At 40.2% G+C, this 17,801-nt stretch overlaps 5 protein-coding genes across 6 annotated transcripts; 4 read left to right on the top strand and 1 right to left on the bottom strand.

Moving 5' to 3' along the window:
* Positions 1-4,905: 4,905 nt before the first annotated feature.
* On the top strand, positions 4,906-6,053 carry LOC101299437. 2 transcript variants are annotated; one of them, XM_004290559.1, is made up of 2 exons: positions 4,976-4,989; positions 5,226-6,053. In XM_004290559.1, exon 2 carries the CDS (start codon positions 5,246-5,248, stop codon positions 6,017-6,019), a length of 774 nt encoding a protein of 257 aa, XP_004290607.1. In that variant the 5' UTR covers positions 4,976-4,989; positions 5,226-5,245; the 3' UTR covers positions 6,020-6,053. The 2 variants fall into 2 exon arrangements, with proteins under 2 accessions (XP_004290606.1, XP_004290607.1); XM_004290558.1 differs by having other exon boundaries at positions 4,906-6,053.
* A 1,656-nt stretch (positions 6,054-7,709) lies between these two features.
* On the top strand, positions 7,710-11,676 carry LOC101304742 (F-box protein SKIP17-like). Its single transcript, XM_004292522.1, has 12 exons — positions 7,710-8,039; positions 8,485-8,660; positions 8,931-9,128; positions 9,206-9,316; positions 9,427-9,512; positions 9,590-9,711; positions 10,049-10,113; positions 10,186-10,258; positions 10,422-10,484; positions 10,589-10,656; positions 10,854-10,928; positions 11,034-11,676. Exons 1-12 carry the CDS (start codon positions 7,710-7,712, stop codon positions 11,236-11,238), a joined length of 1,572 nt encoding a protein of 523 aa, XP_004292570.1. The 3' UTR covers positions 11,239-11,676.
* Positions 11,677-11,837: 161 nt separating this feature from the next.
* Positions 11,838-13,335, top strand: LOC101299146 (WD repeat-containing protein 5-like). The gene is made up of 2 exons (XM_004290557.1): positions 11,838-12,534; positions 12,817-13,335. Exons 1-2 carry the CDS (start codon positions 11,866-11,868, stop codon positions 13,102-13,104), a joined length of 957 nt encoding a protein of 318 aa, XP_004290605.1. The 5' UTR covers positions 11,838-11,865; the 3' UTR covers positions 13,105-13,335.
* Positions 13,336-13,338: 3 nt separating this feature from the next.
* Positions 13,339-14,573, top strand: LOC101298849. The gene is made up of 3 exons (XM_004290556.1): positions 13,339-13,739; positions 14,045-14,186; positions 14,369-14,573. Exons 1-3 carry the CDS (start codon positions 13,459-13,461, stop codon positions 14,450-14,452), a joined length of 507 nt encoding a protein of 168 aa, XP_004290604.1. The 5' UTR covers positions 13,339-13,458; the 3' UTR covers positions 14,453-14,573.
* A 1,245-nt stretch (positions 14,574-15,818) lies between these two features.
* On the bottom strand, positions 15,819-17,736 carry LOC101298561 (pre-mRNA-splicing factor 18-like). The gene is made up of 2 exons (XM_004290555.1): positions 16,873-17,736; positions 15,819-16,343 (listed from the first exon to the last, which is right to left on the bottom strand). The coding sequence occupies exons 1-2, from the start codon at positions 17,713-17,715 to the stop codon at positions 15,939-15,941; spliced, it is 1,248 nt and encodes a 415-aa protein (XP_004290603.1). The 5' UTR covers positions 17,716-17,736; the 3' UTR covers positions 15,819-15,938.
* Positions 17,737-17,801: the final 65 nt, after the last annotated feature.

The following is a 17,801-nucleotide window of genomic DNA, read 5'->3' as shown; positions in this document are numbered from 1 at the left end:
CTACAAGTAGCTGAAACATTGAATCAAAACAAATAACCAAAAACAAACACGACCTAGGTAGCTGCTACTACAATAGCTGAAAACATTGAATCAAAACCAAAACAAACATCTGCAAATTTCAATAGCTCAACAAATCTACTTCGAATGAACTTTAAAATTGATTTATAACTGCAATAGGAAAATTATCAACACAAAAACCTGAACAGAAATAGCTCGTCATCAAATTCCAATTCAAAATTCAAAAAGATGAAAACACCATAAGAATAAAGAATCAAGAGATTCAACCTACAAATTGCTCACTAAATAACATCAAAGCATCAAACCGATTCAAAAACAAAGTAAACCTAAACGAAAATTGGATCAAATTCAGAGGAATTCGAATTTACAACTAGCTTTTCAATAGATCAAAAAGCTTGAAATCGACTGAGAAGAATGCAAACTTAAGCATGTGAGAAGAAGAAGCACGAAAGCTACCTGCAAATCCACCTATGGAGACGAAGCAAAACGAAATCACAACGACGAAGAGACCGAGTGATCGCAACGACGAAGCGATGAAGAACAGACTGAGAGAGAGACGTTGCGTTTCAATCGTCCGTTGGCGTTTATATACTCCTCCTCATAGCCCTAAATTGGTTAGTTGTTTATGCAGGGGCAATTTAGTAAAATTATCTCATGACACATGGCATGCACAAAAAAGATTGTCCTTAAGTGTTTAAAACTGTCCTTATTTGTTTAAAGTAAACACAAGTGGATTTATTTGTGTTTCAGATCCTTTTAAAGGATGTATATGTGATTTGCTATTAAATTTATGCCATAACTGGATATACTGCATGCTAGGATATACGACCTCTGCCGTACATGGAGAGAATCATACACTCAAGGAAAATTATGGTCTAAGTGCCGTACCTGGACTTAGATACAGAGTTTGTCATCTAAAGAAACGAAAGAGTCTGTTAGTTGCATCAAAGCATAAATAGGATTGTTAGTGGTTGATTATGATACCCTAGATTCATTCATCATTGTTTGTTTACTTATTTTCTTGTTTGTTTGTTTGTTTCTTTAAATTGTTTTCGTGATCTTGTGTTTTAGTGTAGTTAGTTTAGGTATTTTATAATTTGAATTGAACTAAGATCCTCATGGGAACGACAACCCTTTTTCTTTCATTCACTATACTACATCCACCCTGTATACTTGCAGGAATTCCATAAAGAAGGTAGGGATGCCTCAGTTCCCCACAACCGCATTAAAAAAAACCACTAAACAGTTAACGAGGAATCCCTACCCATCGGATCAAACCGCAGGATGATGCCACGTGGCTCAAACCGTCGTAGCTTCTTGAAGAAGGAAAGAATGAAACGACGTGCATTAATTGCTCGTCAGTTATCCCTAGGAGTATGGCGACATCTGGCGAACATGCATTTAATGCACCTGTCACAGCCACACAAACTTCAAAGTGAAACACATATCTCAGGTGAGTATCACCGAGATTATTCCACCCAGTGAAACACATCTCGGGTGAGTATCACCGAGATCATTCCACCCAGTGAAACACACATCTCGGGTGAGTATCACTGAGACCATTCCACCTAAGGAAATTCACATCTCGGGTGAGTGTCACTAAGACCATTCCACCTAAGGAAATTCACATCTCGGGTGAGTGTCACCGAAATCATTCCACCGAAGGGAATTCATAACGATCAGGCAATAGCCCACGAACACACGCATCCTCCCTTTAAAAACGAAGCAAGTGACTTGATAAACTACAAACGGCGTTAACACCCCGTCACTCGAGTAGTAACACTGGATATGGAAAGGGCTTGCTACCCTTGTCCATGGAAAATGTAACACCTGTTCAACCCACGTCATGAGTCAGAACTTGGGGGGACTATGGGCGGGAGTCCATTTGAAAATACTGGTCTACGAGCTTATTTTAGCAAGTCCCCACTCAAGATGTGTCTTGAACAAGAACTTGGGGGGGGGGACTTGTAGTCGGTTGTGCATAAAACAACCTCCCAAACCCGTAAATCAGCAGACATTCCACCATGACCAAGACAACCGATGCCGCCCTAAGGTCCCCGTCCATGAGCAGGATGGGCCGGGCTCAACCTCGGTGGCGACACTGGGTCGGGAACGGCTGCAGAAGGCATAGGGGAAGTCTATATTTGAAACAACAGCAAAGACAGTTGTCCCACATCGATTTCCAAGCAAAGAGAACCCACGTTGGGCCATAAATACGGCACAGCCACCAACTTGTCAGGTATCATTTACTATGTCAATAACTATACTTCATCTGCAAATCCTGACTTAATCATCGGAGGAGGAAAGACCGGAAGCCCTGGTCATCCTTTTGTTCACAGGTCATCGGGAGGATAGCTAATCACCCAGTGGACACGCCATCAGCTTATGCAACCCCTTCCGGGATTGTACAAAACAGTTTCACTCCTAATCTAGTCAACAAAGCAGGTGAAGAGATCTTCTGAATTTTTCTGCACCGGGTAATTTGTGAATGTAATGTAACATAGGGCTGCAAAATTATTTCAGGCTGCTTAAAGGTGATAGTTGTTCGGTGTGGTGAATCAGTGTCCTACATCTTTGCTTAGTCATCTACATCTATTAAAGATAATTGTGACAACAAATGTAGCTATGCATGATCTGTACTGTGCATGGTAATAGGCCTTTCATGAGCACTTTGTAATATAATGATTCCTAAGTTGGATACATAATCGAGTGCCTGCATAACGATGTTTGTCAACTCAGAATCATGATTATTCCATTTCAAAATTGCTGTTTCCTCAAGTAAGATGGAGATGAGTGCAGACAACATCTTAATTTTTCTGTTAAGCTTGAATTGTCAAGACCAGGAAGAGCTAGTATTATCATTTCTTTTTGCCAACTTCATAGAGTGGGGCAGGTTCATTCAATCAGTTTGCACAATGTGTCAAGCAAAGATTTCATAACTAACATCACTTAATTCTCAAAGTAACTATATACTAAATAAAGGTAATTTCAACTATTTCTTTTTTTCTTTTTTAAAAGATTTGAAACGCAACTTAACTAACTGAGAGACTCAGCCTCCCGTCCGGTTCCATTTATTTGATTTACTAATAATATCTTGCAACCGGGAATATTACATATACCCCATGTTACAGATGAACCATAATAATCCTCATAAAGAACATATTGAACAATAACAGAAGTCTCATCAAACCATAATTCATTTAACAACGAATAACTAACAAAGTGAGTAAGCCTATGTGTAACTTTGCTTCACGGAAAATATGCCGGATTTGAATAAACTGAAAAGTAGTGAAATGTAGATAAATACTCTTTACAATCATCAAAACCTCGACTTACCTTCAAAAGATTCTCCTCCGTGGTACTCAAAGCAGCAATCAAAATGGAGAGTCACTCTCAATAATAATGTCATCCAACCCCTGGTAAATATTAAGAAGTAGACACACTCTACACGCCTCAACCTCCATATAAACACAAACTTAACTGGACAAAATAAAACGCAAAACTCTACAAAGAAGAGAATGGTTTCATATTTTCTTGTCCTCCTAATCAAATTTGTTCTACTCAAGCAAAAACATCAACAACAAAATTAGTGTCATGGTTCATGGATAATACATAACGGTTCGAATTTACCTCATCTCGTACACACCAAAGTGACTAAGCAAAGCACATAAAAATTGTTTTACCCCTCCTGTTAATTTCTGCAATCACACTCACATCCCTTTCTAGAGCATAAATGAGTGCGTTCCTACTTCCTACCAGCAAAAGGGGGTTAGGCAAAGAAAGGAAGGAATATGACTAAAATGGACTACTAATAAATATTGGACCATTTTCTGGGCAAAGGAATTCTGGGTCTCTATTGGGATAGGCAGTTAGGCTGCACCACATTAGTGTCAGTCATCGTCTTCTCTGTCAACTCACGACTGGTTCTAGTCAAAGAAAACCGAACCTACATGTTAATATCTCCATGTTTTCGAGTTCCAAGGAAACCCACCTTCTAGTGTCCCAGACCATGTCCATTTTCCTCTCCGACTTCCATTATTATTCCATAAGCAATTGCGTATATTCAAATAATTCAATGCACCATTTTACTACACTACAAAATTAGTTATGTCGTTTTAGAGTATTGAAACTTTTTGCCGTTTACAACATGTTTCGCACGAGATTATGTTGAGCTAATCTACCAGATTACGGTTTCATAAATAATCCAATACTCATGAACAATATAGAACGTCTCGAAGCTATGTTACTATGTATGAAAGTAAAAGTGAGAACAGTAAAAGCACTAGGGCATCACATCATATAGATCAGATATATGCACACTGATGCAGGCATGGTAATGTTTGCATTATGCTGTCTGCTTTCTTTTCCACTTTAAAGAAAACATCTTTTGAAACTTGCTGCAATGGTGGTGATGATAAAGAACCTTTCTTTGTCTCACTTGACAAAGATGACAAACAATATTGCCAAAGTGAAAAGAAAGAAGAATAAAGGTTTTCCAATGGTGGAGAAAATTTTCAAAAACAAAAAAAAAAGGTTCTTACGTTTTTATCAATCCTGGAAATCTCTGTGTTTTTATGTGTAAGTGTCAGTAAAAAGGGTCTGGTCCCAGTATGATTCTCTTAAATCTTTTTTATTTTGGTCATTTTCTGTAACGTAATATGTAACCCAGCCTTTTCCAGCAAAACACTAATAATACCCTATTGCGAATTTTGCCGTTCCTCTCATATTTAGACCCTTTCTTTCTTGTTCTCTTCCTATGTGAGTGACTTGAGCTCTCTCAACTCCTCTCTGCCCATCCCTTCCCCATCAACCAAATCATAATCAAATCATCCCTAAAATTCTTGGGGTTTTGTTCTTGACATTGACATTGAATTTCTTTGGGGCTCAAAAGCAGCACACCCAGATAGAACTGAAGCATTCAGATTTCAGAAGGCTGGGCAATGGGAGCTTGAGTTATTTCAATTATATGAGGTAGAAGTTATTCTTTCATCTCTTTTAGAATCAGAAAGAAATTAAGCATCTTTGTTTCTGTGTTGTTGTGTAAGTATATATCATGAGGGATTTTCCTTCTTGTTTTGGTGAGAATGGTGTTCAAGTTGCTGATTTTTCATCATCCTCATCATCAAGAGCTGCAAAAACTGCTCATCAGAACTTGGTCTCATGTGTTTATCAGTGTAAATTGCGAGGGCGTTTGTGTTTGATTACAGTTACATGGACCAAGAATCTGATGGGTCAGGGCCTCAGCGTGGAGATTGATGATGCAGCCAATTTTTGCCTCTGTAAGGTGGATATAAAGCCATGGCTGTTCTCCAAGAGAAAAGGGTGCAGAAATCTGGAGGTTGATTCTAGTAAAATCGACATCTTTTGGGATTTAACCAATGCTAAATTTGGTTCTGGGCCTGAGCCATTAGAGAAGTTTTACCTGGCTGTTATGTTCAACCAAGAAATGGTTCTTCATCTTGGAGATTTGAAAAGAGAGGTTCTTGGTGTCAAAGACCCAATTCATGGTTCCAATGCTGTCTTTGTTGCTAAAAGGGAACACATTTTTGGGAAGAAACTTTATGGTGCGAAGGCTCAGTTCTGTGACAAGGGGAAAACCCATGATGTTACAATTGAGTGTGAGACTGTAGGGCTGAATGAGCCTTACCTTGTGATCTGTGTTGACAGTAAGACTGTGATGAAGGTGAAGAAGCTGAACTGGAAGTTCAGGGGAAATCACACCATTTTGGTTGATGGGTTGAGAATTGAAGTGTTCTGGGATGTGCACAATTGGCTCTTTGGGAATTCTATGGGCGATGCAGTGTTCATGTTCCAAACTTGCCTCAGTAACAATGCTGATAAGCTGTGGAGTACTGGTAATACTACTAGCGAGTCAGTTTTGGATTCATCTTCTGTGTTAACTTGGTCTTCGTCTTCCTCCTCTCGGCAACTGAGAGAGAGCAACAACCAGTTGCAGGGTCTTGGTTTCTCCCTGGTTTTGCATGCTTGGAAGAATGAATAGAATTCTAGTTCAAAGTGTTGTGTTTTATTGTAAGAAAGGTAACAATGTAACATCGGTGATGAATACAGTAATTCTGCTATTCTGTTTGTCTCTTCTGTCAACATAATCATAATGCAAAGCTCTCTCATCCTCTTTGTTGTTTTAAATTTGTAATGCTTAGTTTATATATTAATATTCTTATCAAAAATCTGAATGTAGGCGCACATTGCTTTTGAAAATTTACATAATCTGAAATATAAAGAGGCTTTCCCTCTATTCCTGACTACTCTATCTATATTGTAAAATCAAAGTTATAGTTCTAAATTACAAAGTGAGGATTTACTGTACACGTTGAGTTTCATGTATACTAGCCTTGTACCCCGGGATTTTAGAAAATAGAAGATGAAACTACTACGACTTTTTTTTTTCTCATTTGAATTTTAGTGGTGTTTTACGGTTAATGCTTGTAATAATTTTATTTTTATTTTTTTGAGATTCTTTTGCTATCTTGGTTTTTTTAGTAATTGGAAAAAAAGTTTCACCAAAGACACCAAAGCCACGTCTGATTTTTCTAATAGTAAAGATATACATCATGTCGAATAATTTAACAAAAGAAAAGTTTCATGTTTGTTTCATCCTTAAATCTATATAAGTTGTAACTAGCTATGAAGGTGCGTTACTCGGTGTGTGTATTTTAACTTTCAAGTTGTATATGAAAGAATGTAGGAGTAACATTTACAATAATATAATTGAACAATTTGTTAACACGTTCGATTGGTTAGAAGTAGAGCTCAACACATTACTTAATTTATTCCAATATCTTGTACATCTTCCAAACGAATGTGCATAAAATTATATTGACACAAGAGAGTTTAGTTAGATATCTATATAATAATATAGTATTAGAGGGTCATATAGAACTCGGGATAATTGCGTCACATGCATATTATGTAAATGTTGAATTTCATGCAATTATCATTTTGCATGACATATTGCTTAACTCGTTTATATTCACGTTGTATCAAAGATTATACAAAGGCAAAGGGAGCCATTCTAGTGAGAATCTCTATAATGAGGACTAGTTGAGGACTTTTCGGTTTATGACCCACATTCATGGAACTATACCATAATGTTTTTGACATGCTATTTTTATTTTGTTTGTGGGATGTTGTTTTGCTAACAAAAAAGACTCGTTAGGAATTTTATTATATCCACAACACTATTTACTTAAGAGGAGTGAAATCCACACTACCCATTTTGTAACACAATAGGTAAGAATATATGTCATCACATGTATTCGATATACCCACGCCTCTCATAGCCTTATCAGGCTGGTGTTGTATTGCCTAGAGGTTTATGCACAAAACTAATACACACCTAAACCTAAAAGACACGGTGTCAAATGGATTTTGAGTCCGACTTACGAAATGACTCATATTTTCATTATTTTGTAATATTACCAGACAATAGAAAAAAAACGCAGAGCAATTTATAATCTCTTATCAAAAGAAAAATACAGTATTTACTGTATTGTACTAGTATGGTACTCATGTCACTTTACACAAAGGGGTTCCCGTACTACCATCAACTGCGCCAGAACCGAACGTACAACCTCCACGTGTCAGCCACACGGCACTGTTCCGTATCGCAACCTCCAACAACCAACACACTCTCTCTTTCTCTCTCTATTCCTCTTTGATAACCACCCGCTATGGATACCCTCCTCCTCAGTCCGTCATCCATGGCTAAGCGACCTTGCCCTTCCCAAAACCCTAGACCCCCAAACCACCTCAACCTCCTTGACCGCGACCACCTCCTCGAGTCCTTCCTCGACTTCTCCGACTCGCCGCCCTTCGCCATCGATCTCTCCTTCGAGCGCATCCTCGACTCCCGCGACTCCGACGCCGATCAGACCAAGCTCATCGATCGCGCCTTGCAATTGGGATCGGTGCTTCTCGAGGCCGGTAAGCGATCGGCGCGACGACGCGCTTCCAAGCACAACTCCGCCGCCTGGGCTCTCCCTCCTGACCTCACCATCAAGGTTAGTCTAGGTTTGTACTGTTTTGGAGTAAAATTGAACTGTAATTCCAGCCGGAAATTGATCTGATCGTGTTTGTTTTTCCGACGATCGGTTGGAATCTTTGCTTTTGAAGTTGCATTTTGCCGGTTGCAATGCAGAATAGAGGTTTTAGGCTGTGTGAAGTTTCCGATCACTAGTTTTCATGCCTAGGGATCATTTCGAGGTTTCGAAAGAGTTGCGTTTTTTCATTTTGAAGGGATGAAGTTGCGTTTTGCCTTTTATTTACTTTGGTGTTGGTTTGTTAGGGCTTTTGCATTTCAATTTGATTTTCAGTCACATTTCAGTTTCGTGGTTTTGTATTGCGGTGATTATAAGAATTTGTAGCATCATTTGTGCATGTGGAACTGCTTAGTCTATAAATGATTAGATAGGAAGTGCGGTATCTGAGTAATATGGTGAAATGCAGGTGTTTTCCATGCTGGACACTCAAAGCCTGTGCTATGCCGCAGCTACTTGTTCAATGTTTAATAAATGTGCCATGGATCCTTCTTGCTATGCCAATATTGACTTGACAACGGTCGTCCCAAAAGTTAACAATGCAGTCGTTTCTACAATGATTCACCGGGCAGGCAATTTTCTCCAGTAAGTGTTTCTTTTCCCCCAAGAAGTCTTTTAAAATTGATAGTCTATAATATCTTTGTCCACGTGAGAGCTGTGGTGAATATCTGGTGTTCACATTTGGTCTTTCAACTTCCTTCTTTCACCTGTATTTCCAGATTGTTTCAGTTTTGGAATACAATGCATTGTTTCTCATTTGAGCATAATTAATGCTACTTTGAGGATATGTTACTCTGATTTTGCTAGTATTTTTGCTTCTCTGTATCTGACTTAATTCTGATCGTGGCTATTCAGGTCTCTTAAGCTTGGTGTAGTAGTTCCAGGCCCGACGACGGCACTTGGATCTTGTCAGCCCTTAGTTTATACCATCCGGAACTCTGTAGATGTATCCAACTTTTCATGGAATGATAAGAGATCCAGACAAGGAAAGGAGTCATCAATTCTTTCTAGATCCTGTTTAAGCCCTCTTGGTGGGGACAGTGGTGTTCCAGGGTATGCTTGTATTGTAAGAATCGGTAATTAGTTTTTGCACTTTACCTTTTTCTTATACTTTCTTTTCATACTGCAAGGGCTCTTCTGAGAAAATTGCACCTTTACAATATCGAAAGAATGGATAATGCATCACTTTGTGGTGCATTAGCGGCCTGTAAATCTCTCATTGATCTGGAAATTGTTGGCCTGTAAGTTCAATGCTTTAGTGCAGTCCTTATGTTGGGCCATGTTTCCTTTTCTGCAGCTCTCTATGTTCAACCAAATTAACATTTTGTTTTTGTTTTTGTGCAATCTTTAGTCATGTTGAATTGAGGCAAACATTGGTGTCGGTGAGCGCAAACTGTCACTTAATTGAGCGTTTGTTCTTTGAATCCTCTAAACAAGGTATTGCATAGTTTACATAAGGAACTCCATTTTGTACCCTTCAATTTATTCTTACATCTGTAATTGTGAATTGACAGGTAGAGATGACAGTTTGAAATCACCAGCCTGTGTTGAGCTTGTAAATAATTGCCCTCATGTAACATCATTATCCCTCAGAGGTTTTAAGCTGCATGATTATAAAGTTCGTATACTTATTAAGGTATGTCTTGGACATTTTGAGAAAATAATTAGCCAGAGGCTACATTTATGGTTTAGTTTTATTGTTTGTTCATAACATTATTCTGAGAATAAAACAATCAGAGTTAAATTTTTACAATTATGACCCTCTTACTAGTTACCTACGAAGCTGCTTTTATTTTGTTATTTTTCAAGAACTCTATTCTATCACTGATATACATTATTCCTGAGCATAGTAGGAAGATGTTTTTTTTTTTTTGAACAAACTACTGGATTCCTAACCCATTGTTCTGATGTGTTTTAAGATATTGTTCCCTGGAAGTGGGTATCATCTGAACAGTGTCTGGGTTCTTGTGCAGGGATTTAGGAAACTAAAGTATGTTGACTTTTCAACATCTTACTCTATCACTGGGTCATTTCTGAGGTTGGTCATCTTAATGGAAAGCTCTTGTTATTTCGCTAAATCTGTGACTTAAGTCAAACTTTTATTCCTTAGGAACCTTGGAAGCAACACAAATGGAAATCTGTTGGAAGTTGTGATTTTACGGGATTGCATGCATCTAAAAGTGGTAATGCTTCATTTTTTTATCGTCATATGCTCTCTCTTATTGTCATATCTTCTCTGTCTCTCTCTCTCTCTCTCTATCTATCTATCTATCTATCTATCTATCTATCTATCTATCTATCTATCTATCTATGTCTATCTTGCTGACACTTAATTGTTATTTGAAGGTGGAAGTTGATCGATTGCTGAATGCGGTTCTTTCTGGGGATTTCAAGCTCCTTAGACATCTTGTATGTGTATACAAATTGATTTTATTTTTTCATTGAAGCTTTGCATATAAAGTTCTAGGCTGTCGTAGAATGCTTCTCTGACTCTGAGCTATTGTCTCGAACAGGACATATCTAACAGGGAAGGCTTGGCATCTGAGGGTGACTGGTATTACGAAAGATGCTACAGCATGAGGTATTGGTTTTCATCTGCAGTTTACAATTTTTTTTTGTTTTGTTATCTTTCCTTTTGTTGGGTAGTAGGGATGCAGTGGAATATAGGATCTTTTCTTTATCGTAATCCACCATTGTTAGTGATGGTGGCAGTTGATCCTTCAGCTATATACTGTGAGAGAGATTTAACCAGTGAAATACTTTGTGAATGGTGTGCAGCCCCACTCCCTTAAAGCAGGTTCTGGAACAAAGGCCTCATCTGTGCATACTGGCCGAGTTTCCATTAGAAGGAAGGTGGGCTTAATCTTCAACTATCTCACCTCATGTCCTCTTATTACTTTCCCCTTCCCATATGTGACATGCTTATTGTTTCTGTCTGGATTCTGAATTGTCATGCAGTTTTGCCGACAGCGATCCCATGTTTGACAGTGAGCCCTATAGCGAATGCAGTTTGCCATCACAGATGAGTGCTCATTCCTCTGATGGTTCAATGTTTGTGAGTTTTTCTGGGAGTAGCTACAACAGTGATCACGGTAGTGGCAACGAGGATGCTCTAGATGCTAGTTATGTACTTTATGAGGAAAGCTCGGATGAGGTCTACTGACTGGGGAGGAGAACACTATATTGCAAAGATTGAATTTCCAGCCGCTTTCTTACATAAGGTTCATGCTGCTCATATATCCCTCTGCTTTGACCCAATGGGGGAGGGAACAGCTATATGAGATGCAGCTCAACTGCAGAGGACAATATTGACCCGTGAACAGTGGCCGATTGCCATCTCATATAAGCCTGACGTCGCTGAACCTCAAAAACCCCAGTTTTGTATATGAAAGTCCAGCGCAGTACACCCTTCTATCCATTTGTTTTGCCCTTTTTCAATCCTTGTTTTCTTTTAATTATGGGAATGCTCTCTGTTCCCTTCAGAATCCCGTACTATATTGAAGATCCCCTTACTAGTGATCTTATTACCATGTACCAGTAAATCATGATATGCACCATAAATTCTGTCGGATAAAATATGAACTATTTTACTTCTTCCATCACCCAATCAAAGTGAATGCCACTCCTCTCGTGATATGGCTTCATGTAAAACGTGTTACTATAAATTACAATTATCAGGTAAAAAGTAAAAAAAAAAGAATGGGGACCACTGAGGCGGTTGCGTAGTAAATTTTGTTTGAATGCCTATATATACCCTCAGTTCAAACGTAAAACAAGGTTGCGAATAAGAATGGCGAGCAGCGGCAGCGGACAACAACTGCCGCCGTACAACCCTTACCGGCATCTGAAGACTCTTCGCGGCCACGAGAGCGCCGTGTCGTGCGTCAAATTCTCCAACGACGGGAACCTCTTGGCCTCGGCGTCGTTAGACAAGACCGTAATCCTCTGGTCGTCTTCCACCCTAACCCTCCTGCGCCGCCTGGTGGGCCACTCCGAGGGCATTTCCGACCTTTCCTGGTCCTCCGACTCCCACTACATCTGCTCCGCCTCCGACGACCGCACCCTCCGCATCTGGGACGCACGCTCCCCAACAGGCGAGTGCGTCAAGACCCTCCGCGGCCACTCCGACGTCGTTTTCTGCGCCAACTTCAACCCCCAGTCCAACCTCATCGTCTCCGGCTCGTTCGACGAGACCATCCGGATTTGGGAGGTCAAGACCGGAAAGTGCCTCAAGGTCATCAGGGGCCACACGCTTCCGGTGACCTCCGTGAGCTTCAATCGCGATGGGTCGCTCATCGTCTCCGCCAGCCACGACGGGTCCTGCAAGATTTGGGACACGGAAGGGACCTGCCTCAAAACTGTAATTGATGATAAAGACGATAAAGCCCCTGCTGTTTCCTTCACCAAGTTCTCCCCTAACGGCAAATTCATACTCATCGCCACTCTTGATAATACCCTTGTGAGTCCAAGTTCTCCCTTTTTGATTTAGGGTTCAATTTTTGTTGCAAATTTTGGTTTAGCAATGCAATGTTAGCATATAATAATTTGAGATAAAAATAGGTATAGGGCAATGGTTAATTGATTTTGAGGTGATGAGCAAATTATTTGGTACATTATGCTATTGAGATTTCTAGGCAGAGGGTTTAACTTGTTCCTCACTATCTAATGTATCAGTATTAGAATTTAGACCATAGTTGGGTGGTTAGTTTGATGTGTTTTCGTTTTGTTGTTGTTGTTGTAGAGGCTGTGCAACTACTCGATTGGGAAGTTCTTGAAGGTCTATACGGGGCATTTGAACAAAGTGTACTGCATAACATCTACATTTTCTGTGACAAATGGGAAATACATTGTTAGTGGTTCCGAGGATCACTGCGTATACTTGTGGGATCTTCAGGCGAAAACTATGATCCAGAAACTTGAAGGCCATACTGATACCGTCATCTCTGTTTCCTGTCACCCGTCGGAGAATAAGATTGCCTCCGGAGCTCTCCAAAATGATAGGACTGTCCGGATTTGGGTTCAAGATTAATCCCAATTCTGCTTCAAAATGAAAACAGTCTGGATTTGGGTTTTAGATTACATGAGGCTTCTAGATTCTATACTCGGACAATAATTTTTCCCCTGTTGTACTATCTAATGAGGATGATCATATATATGTTAGAGCTGTCAGCTGTGAACATTAGCTTGGAATCAGAAGTTCCAATCTTTCCCTTGTTCAGAATGTGATTTGTTTTTTAATTCAGACTTGGCTTTGTTTAAATTTATTGAGATTTTGACATGGGCTCCCAAAAGTCCCCCCCAAACCCAAGTGAAAGTGAGAAACAAACTAGAAGCCAAGTAAGCAATATAAAGCAGAAACAGATATTTAGCTTATAATGACAAAATGGGGACTCTATCTCTCTTCCCTACTCTCTATGCTCCTTTGCGAACCCATCTCTCATCTTCGAAAACCCATCTGTGCAACCCCATTTTCTTGCCACACGTCTCTGTAACTTATCCTCAACAGAGACGCTTTCGCAGCAAGAATGTTGTTTTCGGTAGCAAATCAGTTGACCCGAAGGAGTCCCAGTTCTTTGATGAAGATGGAGCTGTGGACGACATGGATGGCTACATGAACTACCTCTCTCTTGAATATGACTCTGTCTGGGACACTAAACCTTCCTGGTGAGCCTTCCCTTCATGGGTCTCCCTTATTTTTCTAATATTTCATAGCCATTCTTATTAGCTGTTTTGTGGTTTTCAACTTATAATTGTGTCTATAGGACTAGCGTTTTTTGTTGCTGTATTCTTGGTTCCAAATACTATGACTTTGTTAGATTTGTAGCCTCTTTGTTCGAATTAAGTTTTAGATTATCCATAAGAAGTTGTTTCCTGGTTCTCCATAGTTCTCGACTCAGTTGCTTCATTTCTTGTAACCAATCTTGTTATTTTGCATTTACTTAGTTTGCTGTTTGCCATTTTGTGACTAGGTGCCAACCATGGACAATTACCCTAACCGGAGTGCTAGTGATTGCGTTTAGCTGGCTGATTCTGCACTCAGTATTAGCCACAGGCGTTGTAGTCTTCCTAATTGGCTTATGGTGGTATATCTTTCTGTACTCTTACCCAAAGGTGTGAGCATTTCCCACTATTATTTATCTTGTTATTTCTTTCTCATATGCAACATCAAGTCCAGTAGTATGGGACTTGGTTCTGTAGCTCATTAGGTCTTTGGTTTCGAATACCAAATTTCCACTTTGTTATATGCATCAATCCAAAGAAGTAAAAGTAGTTCGCTTCTCCTGTTTTTGCAGGCTTATGCAGATATGATTGCTGAGCGGAGGAAGAGGGTGTCCAACGGTGTTGAAGACACTTTTGGGTTGAGGGAAACCCGGTGATGATCCTGATTAAAGCACTACCAAAGTTCTTAGTTCTTACACTATCTTTCTGTAACTTCATGCTTACTAGAATTAGATTGCTCTAATCTTGCGTCAATGAATGAAATGATTATTGATAATGAATATGCATTCATTTGTAAGAGATATGTCACGAGAGAATGGAACTCCGAAGCTCTTCCATCCAAACTTAGATAGAAAAAAATAAAAGTAAGGAAGCGGCGAATAATCAGAAAAAATGATTTAAAGATCAGTAATTCTCGTATCATGAGGTTGCTAGCTGCTGGAATATTCAAGAAAATGTTGTTTTGGATTTTTCGGGTTTATCGCGCAAAATCTGATAAATCTGATTTGGAGGAACTTTTTTCCAGAATGCCCGTTTGGGACGCATGATACCTTTCTGGAATGGGAACGACGAGATTTACAAAACTCAGTTTAGTGAGCCCTGTCATATTTAAGCCAAAAGATATCGCTTTGTTAATCTGATTCGGCATTCAATATTATTTTAGGTTTTCTAGTTTATTTTGGATTTTTGATTTTCTTTTAATGTAATGGGCTTTTAGGCTTGGTTGTTAGTTGCCTTAGAGGGTTTATTTTCCTATATAAGGACTCTTAATCGGTTGTAGTTGTCAGCTTTTGATATTAATAAAACTTTTGAGTTCTCTCAAATTCTTCTGGTGGATTCCAAATTCTCTCGTAGATTCGAGAAAACCAGACTTGTGGATTCAAGTCACCGTTGGTGGATTTTAACGTTTATATTTCCGCTGCATCACAATATTTCTGCAACTGTTCTAATATGCAAAATGCATGAATTGCTTAGAGCAAAGAGCAAATGCACCCATTTTGGATGGGTTAGATCAATTTTCAACCGGGTTAATACACAATTCATCTAAATTAGTTTTTGGTCTTTGATTCGACAATGCAATAACGAGATCAATTCAAGTATCACTTGATAAACAATTATTTCTTACATTTGACAACTTTTACACATGAGGTAGTGACTGTCTCTCTTTGGCAGAAAAGAAAATGGGTCCGCATCAGAATTACCCTAGACTAATGCATGGATTGAGGATCAACCCAGCTGTTAACCGATTAGGTGGGTCTCACATAAGACCCATCTCTAGCCCAGACCAATTCTTTGCCGGTGGATGTTGTTTTCGATCCAATACTTTATCCAACCCAGCTTCCTAATCCATTGGTGCATATGCTCATAGAGGCAACACATTATTTTCTGACCACAACATAAGAGTTCATTTTTGAAATTTTTTAAGATGGCCCTTTGTATGAAGAGCCCAGATTTCTTGTGCTAGCATCTTCTACACACTGCTTTGGCCAAACCCTGTGTTTTCAAGAAAAAAAGAGGGGAAAATCACAAGATCATAGCTAATCTTTAATTGGAGAAACACAGCATTCCACAGATCAGAGAAGGAGAACTTTATCATTCCACAGAATTTCATTACATCGGCTATTTCAAACACTATTACAAATGCTAAGGAGCAGGCATTAACCGAAGCCTCTCCTCAAAGACTTGACTACTGCCAGAGTCAGTCTCCATTTGTAGCAGAGACTGCAGGTCACTACCATTAGCCAAGCTGTTGAACTCGACAGCTTTAGACGGCATAGTAGGGTAGCGTCGCTGACAAAAGGTCATCAATCTTTTCACAGACTGCAAGTATTTTCGAGTTGTTTCATCATTCATAATGTGAGCCACACTGTTGGTGTAAATCTTCTCACGAGCTGAACGTTCGTGGATACCAACCATAGTGACACCAATTGGCCATGGTGCATTCCCAATAGCCATCTTAATGTACTGGTCCATTGCAGCTAGGTAGTCTCGCTTCATGCAGCAATCAACCACCACCATCAATGCTCGGCGAATATCATCTGGAAGAACCTGCAAGTCAAAAAATACAAATGGAATTACGTCCTCCTATTCATAAATCATGCACTAGCAGGATCCTGAAACTAAAAAGGTAACAGATGTATAGATGATATGGATTTGGCTGCAATATATTATGCACCCTGAGATGTAGCTGAGCCTAAGGCAATCTACCAAACAAACCATCTACAAAAGAATGGAAGCATAAAATAGATATCCAAGTCTAGATTACAGAGTCGCCTTTAACAGCATCCTTGTCCTGGACTATAAGCAACATGTTAAATTTGCACGGTACGATTTTTCTACTCAATATCTACATTCTCGGTTCTACTCAGGCCATGTACATCTTGATCTAACATAAACCCTTGATGGTAAGATCATTCATATTAGATTCTTTATACTAACAAGGGTCAATTTTCAAAATTTCTCTGTTCTATAATGGTTTATATTCAAACATACACATTCCAAGTTCCAATCCTCTTAAACCACTAAAACATATAATCAAAACAAAAATTAAAGCAAAGAACATGAGATATTCTCATACCTTCTTCCTGCAAAACTTGAACAAGGGATGCAAGTAGCGAGCACATTGATTCAATGTAGCAATTTTCTTCCCGGCTCGCCTCTCCGCCGCCGTCATCTGCCCCAGCTCCTGTTTCCACTCACTCAGCAGCCTCTTAAAGAACACCAAAATCTTATCTTCATCACACAACTGATCGAAATTGGTCTTCATCAGCTTCGTGTCCCTCTCAACATCAGCTCCGCTCGACCCTCCGTCGCCGTCAAGCTCATCCTCCCTCACCCCACCCTCGCCGTCCTCCACCACGCCGTCAACCACCTCGGAATTCTTCCTCTTCCGGTCACTCACAATCCCCGACTTCTGCCGCTTCCTCAGCTCGGCGATATCCCGGAGAAAATCGTTCGTCTGCCCCTCCGTCATGTCGGAGTCGACCTCGAACATTCCGGTCTTCAACACGTGCTTCAGCCGGTCGAGCCTCGCGTCGTCGTCCTCGCCGAACAGAGTGATCGGCTGCTTCAGGATCCTCAGCCGGCGGATCACCTCCGGCCTAGGGATGTTAATCATGTCGATCTTCTCCTCGTCGGTCAGAGCTTTTGAAACCGAGGACGGCGCCGCGGAGGTCGTGGTCGCGGCGGCGTTGGTGTTCGACTTAGAACTCGAAGCGTCGCCACCGGTCGCGGCGGCTTCGGAGGCGGCGGACTGGCGCTTGGCTTTGAGCTTGGCTTCTAACTCGCGCTTCTCCTCCTCCCGCTTCTTCTGGATTTGCTTCTTCTCCATCTCGGCGCGGTTAAAGTACCGCTTCTTGCCGCCGGTCTCCTCCGCCAGCCTCTGCCGCTTCGCCTCTATCTCTTTCTTCAGATCGTCCATCTCTACGGTTCCGATGGCTCTCTCTCTATCTCAATTTGGCCAAGAATTGGGGATTTAATTAGATCCAGATAGATAAGTAGTTTCTG

The sequence above is a fragment of the Fragaria vesca genome, linkage group LG2, assembly GCF_000184155.1.
Source record: "Fragaria vesca subsp. vesca linkage group LG2, FraVesHawaii_1.0, whole genome shotgun sequence".
NCBI classification, from domain to species: domain Eukaryota; kingdom Viridiplantae; phylum Streptophyta; class Magnoliopsida; order Rosales; family Rosaceae; genus Fragaria; species Fragaria vesca.
The sequence above is the reverse complement of the archived record's forward strand: the minus strand, read 5'-3'. Positions and strand labels throughout refer to the sequence as shown.

Coding starts and splice junctions, on each gene's coding strand:
- LOC101299437 (XM_004290558.1), top strand. CDS start 5,072: ATGAGGGATTTTCCTTCTTGTTTTGGTGAGAATGGTGTTCAAGTTGCT.
- LOC101304742 (XM_004292522.1), top strand. CDS start 7,710: ATGGATACCCTCCTCCTCAGTCCGTCATCCATGGCTAAGCGACCTTGC. Junction 8,040..8,484: donor CTCCTGACCTCACCATCAAG/GTTAGTCTAGGT, acceptor GGTGAAATGCAG/GTGTTTTCCATGCTGGACAC. Junction 9,513..9,589: donor CTTTGAATCCTCTAAACAAG/GTATTGCATAGT, acceptor GTGAATTGACAG/GTAGAGATGACAGTTTGAAA.
- LOC101299146 (XM_004290557.1), top strand. CDS start 11,866: ATGGCGAGCAGCGGCAGCGGACAACAACTGCCGCCGTACAACCCTTAC. Junction 12,535..12,816: donor CCACTCTTGATAATACCCTT/GTGAGTCCAAGT, acceptor TTGTTGTTGTAG/AGGCTGTGCAACTACTCGAT.
- LOC101298849 (XM_004290556.1), top strand. CDS start 13,459: ATGGGGACTCTATCTCTCTTCCCTACTCTCTATGCTCCTTTGCGAACC. Junction 13,740..14,044: donor TGGGACACTAAACCTTCCTG/GTGAGCCTTCCC, acceptor TTTTGTGACTAG/GTGCCAACCATGGACAATTA. Junction 14,187..14,368: donor TTCTGTACTCTTACCCAAAG/GTGTGAGCATTT, acceptor CTGTTTTTGCAG/GCTTATGCAGATATGATTGC.
- LOC101298561 (XM_004290555.1), bottom strand. CDS start 17,715: ATGGACGATCTGAAGAAAGAGATAGAGGCGAAGCGGCAGAGGCTGGCG. Junction 16,344..16,872: donor TCAAGTTTTGCAGGAAGAAG/GTATGAGAATAT, acceptor TTTGACTTGCAG/GTTCTTCCAGATGATATTCG.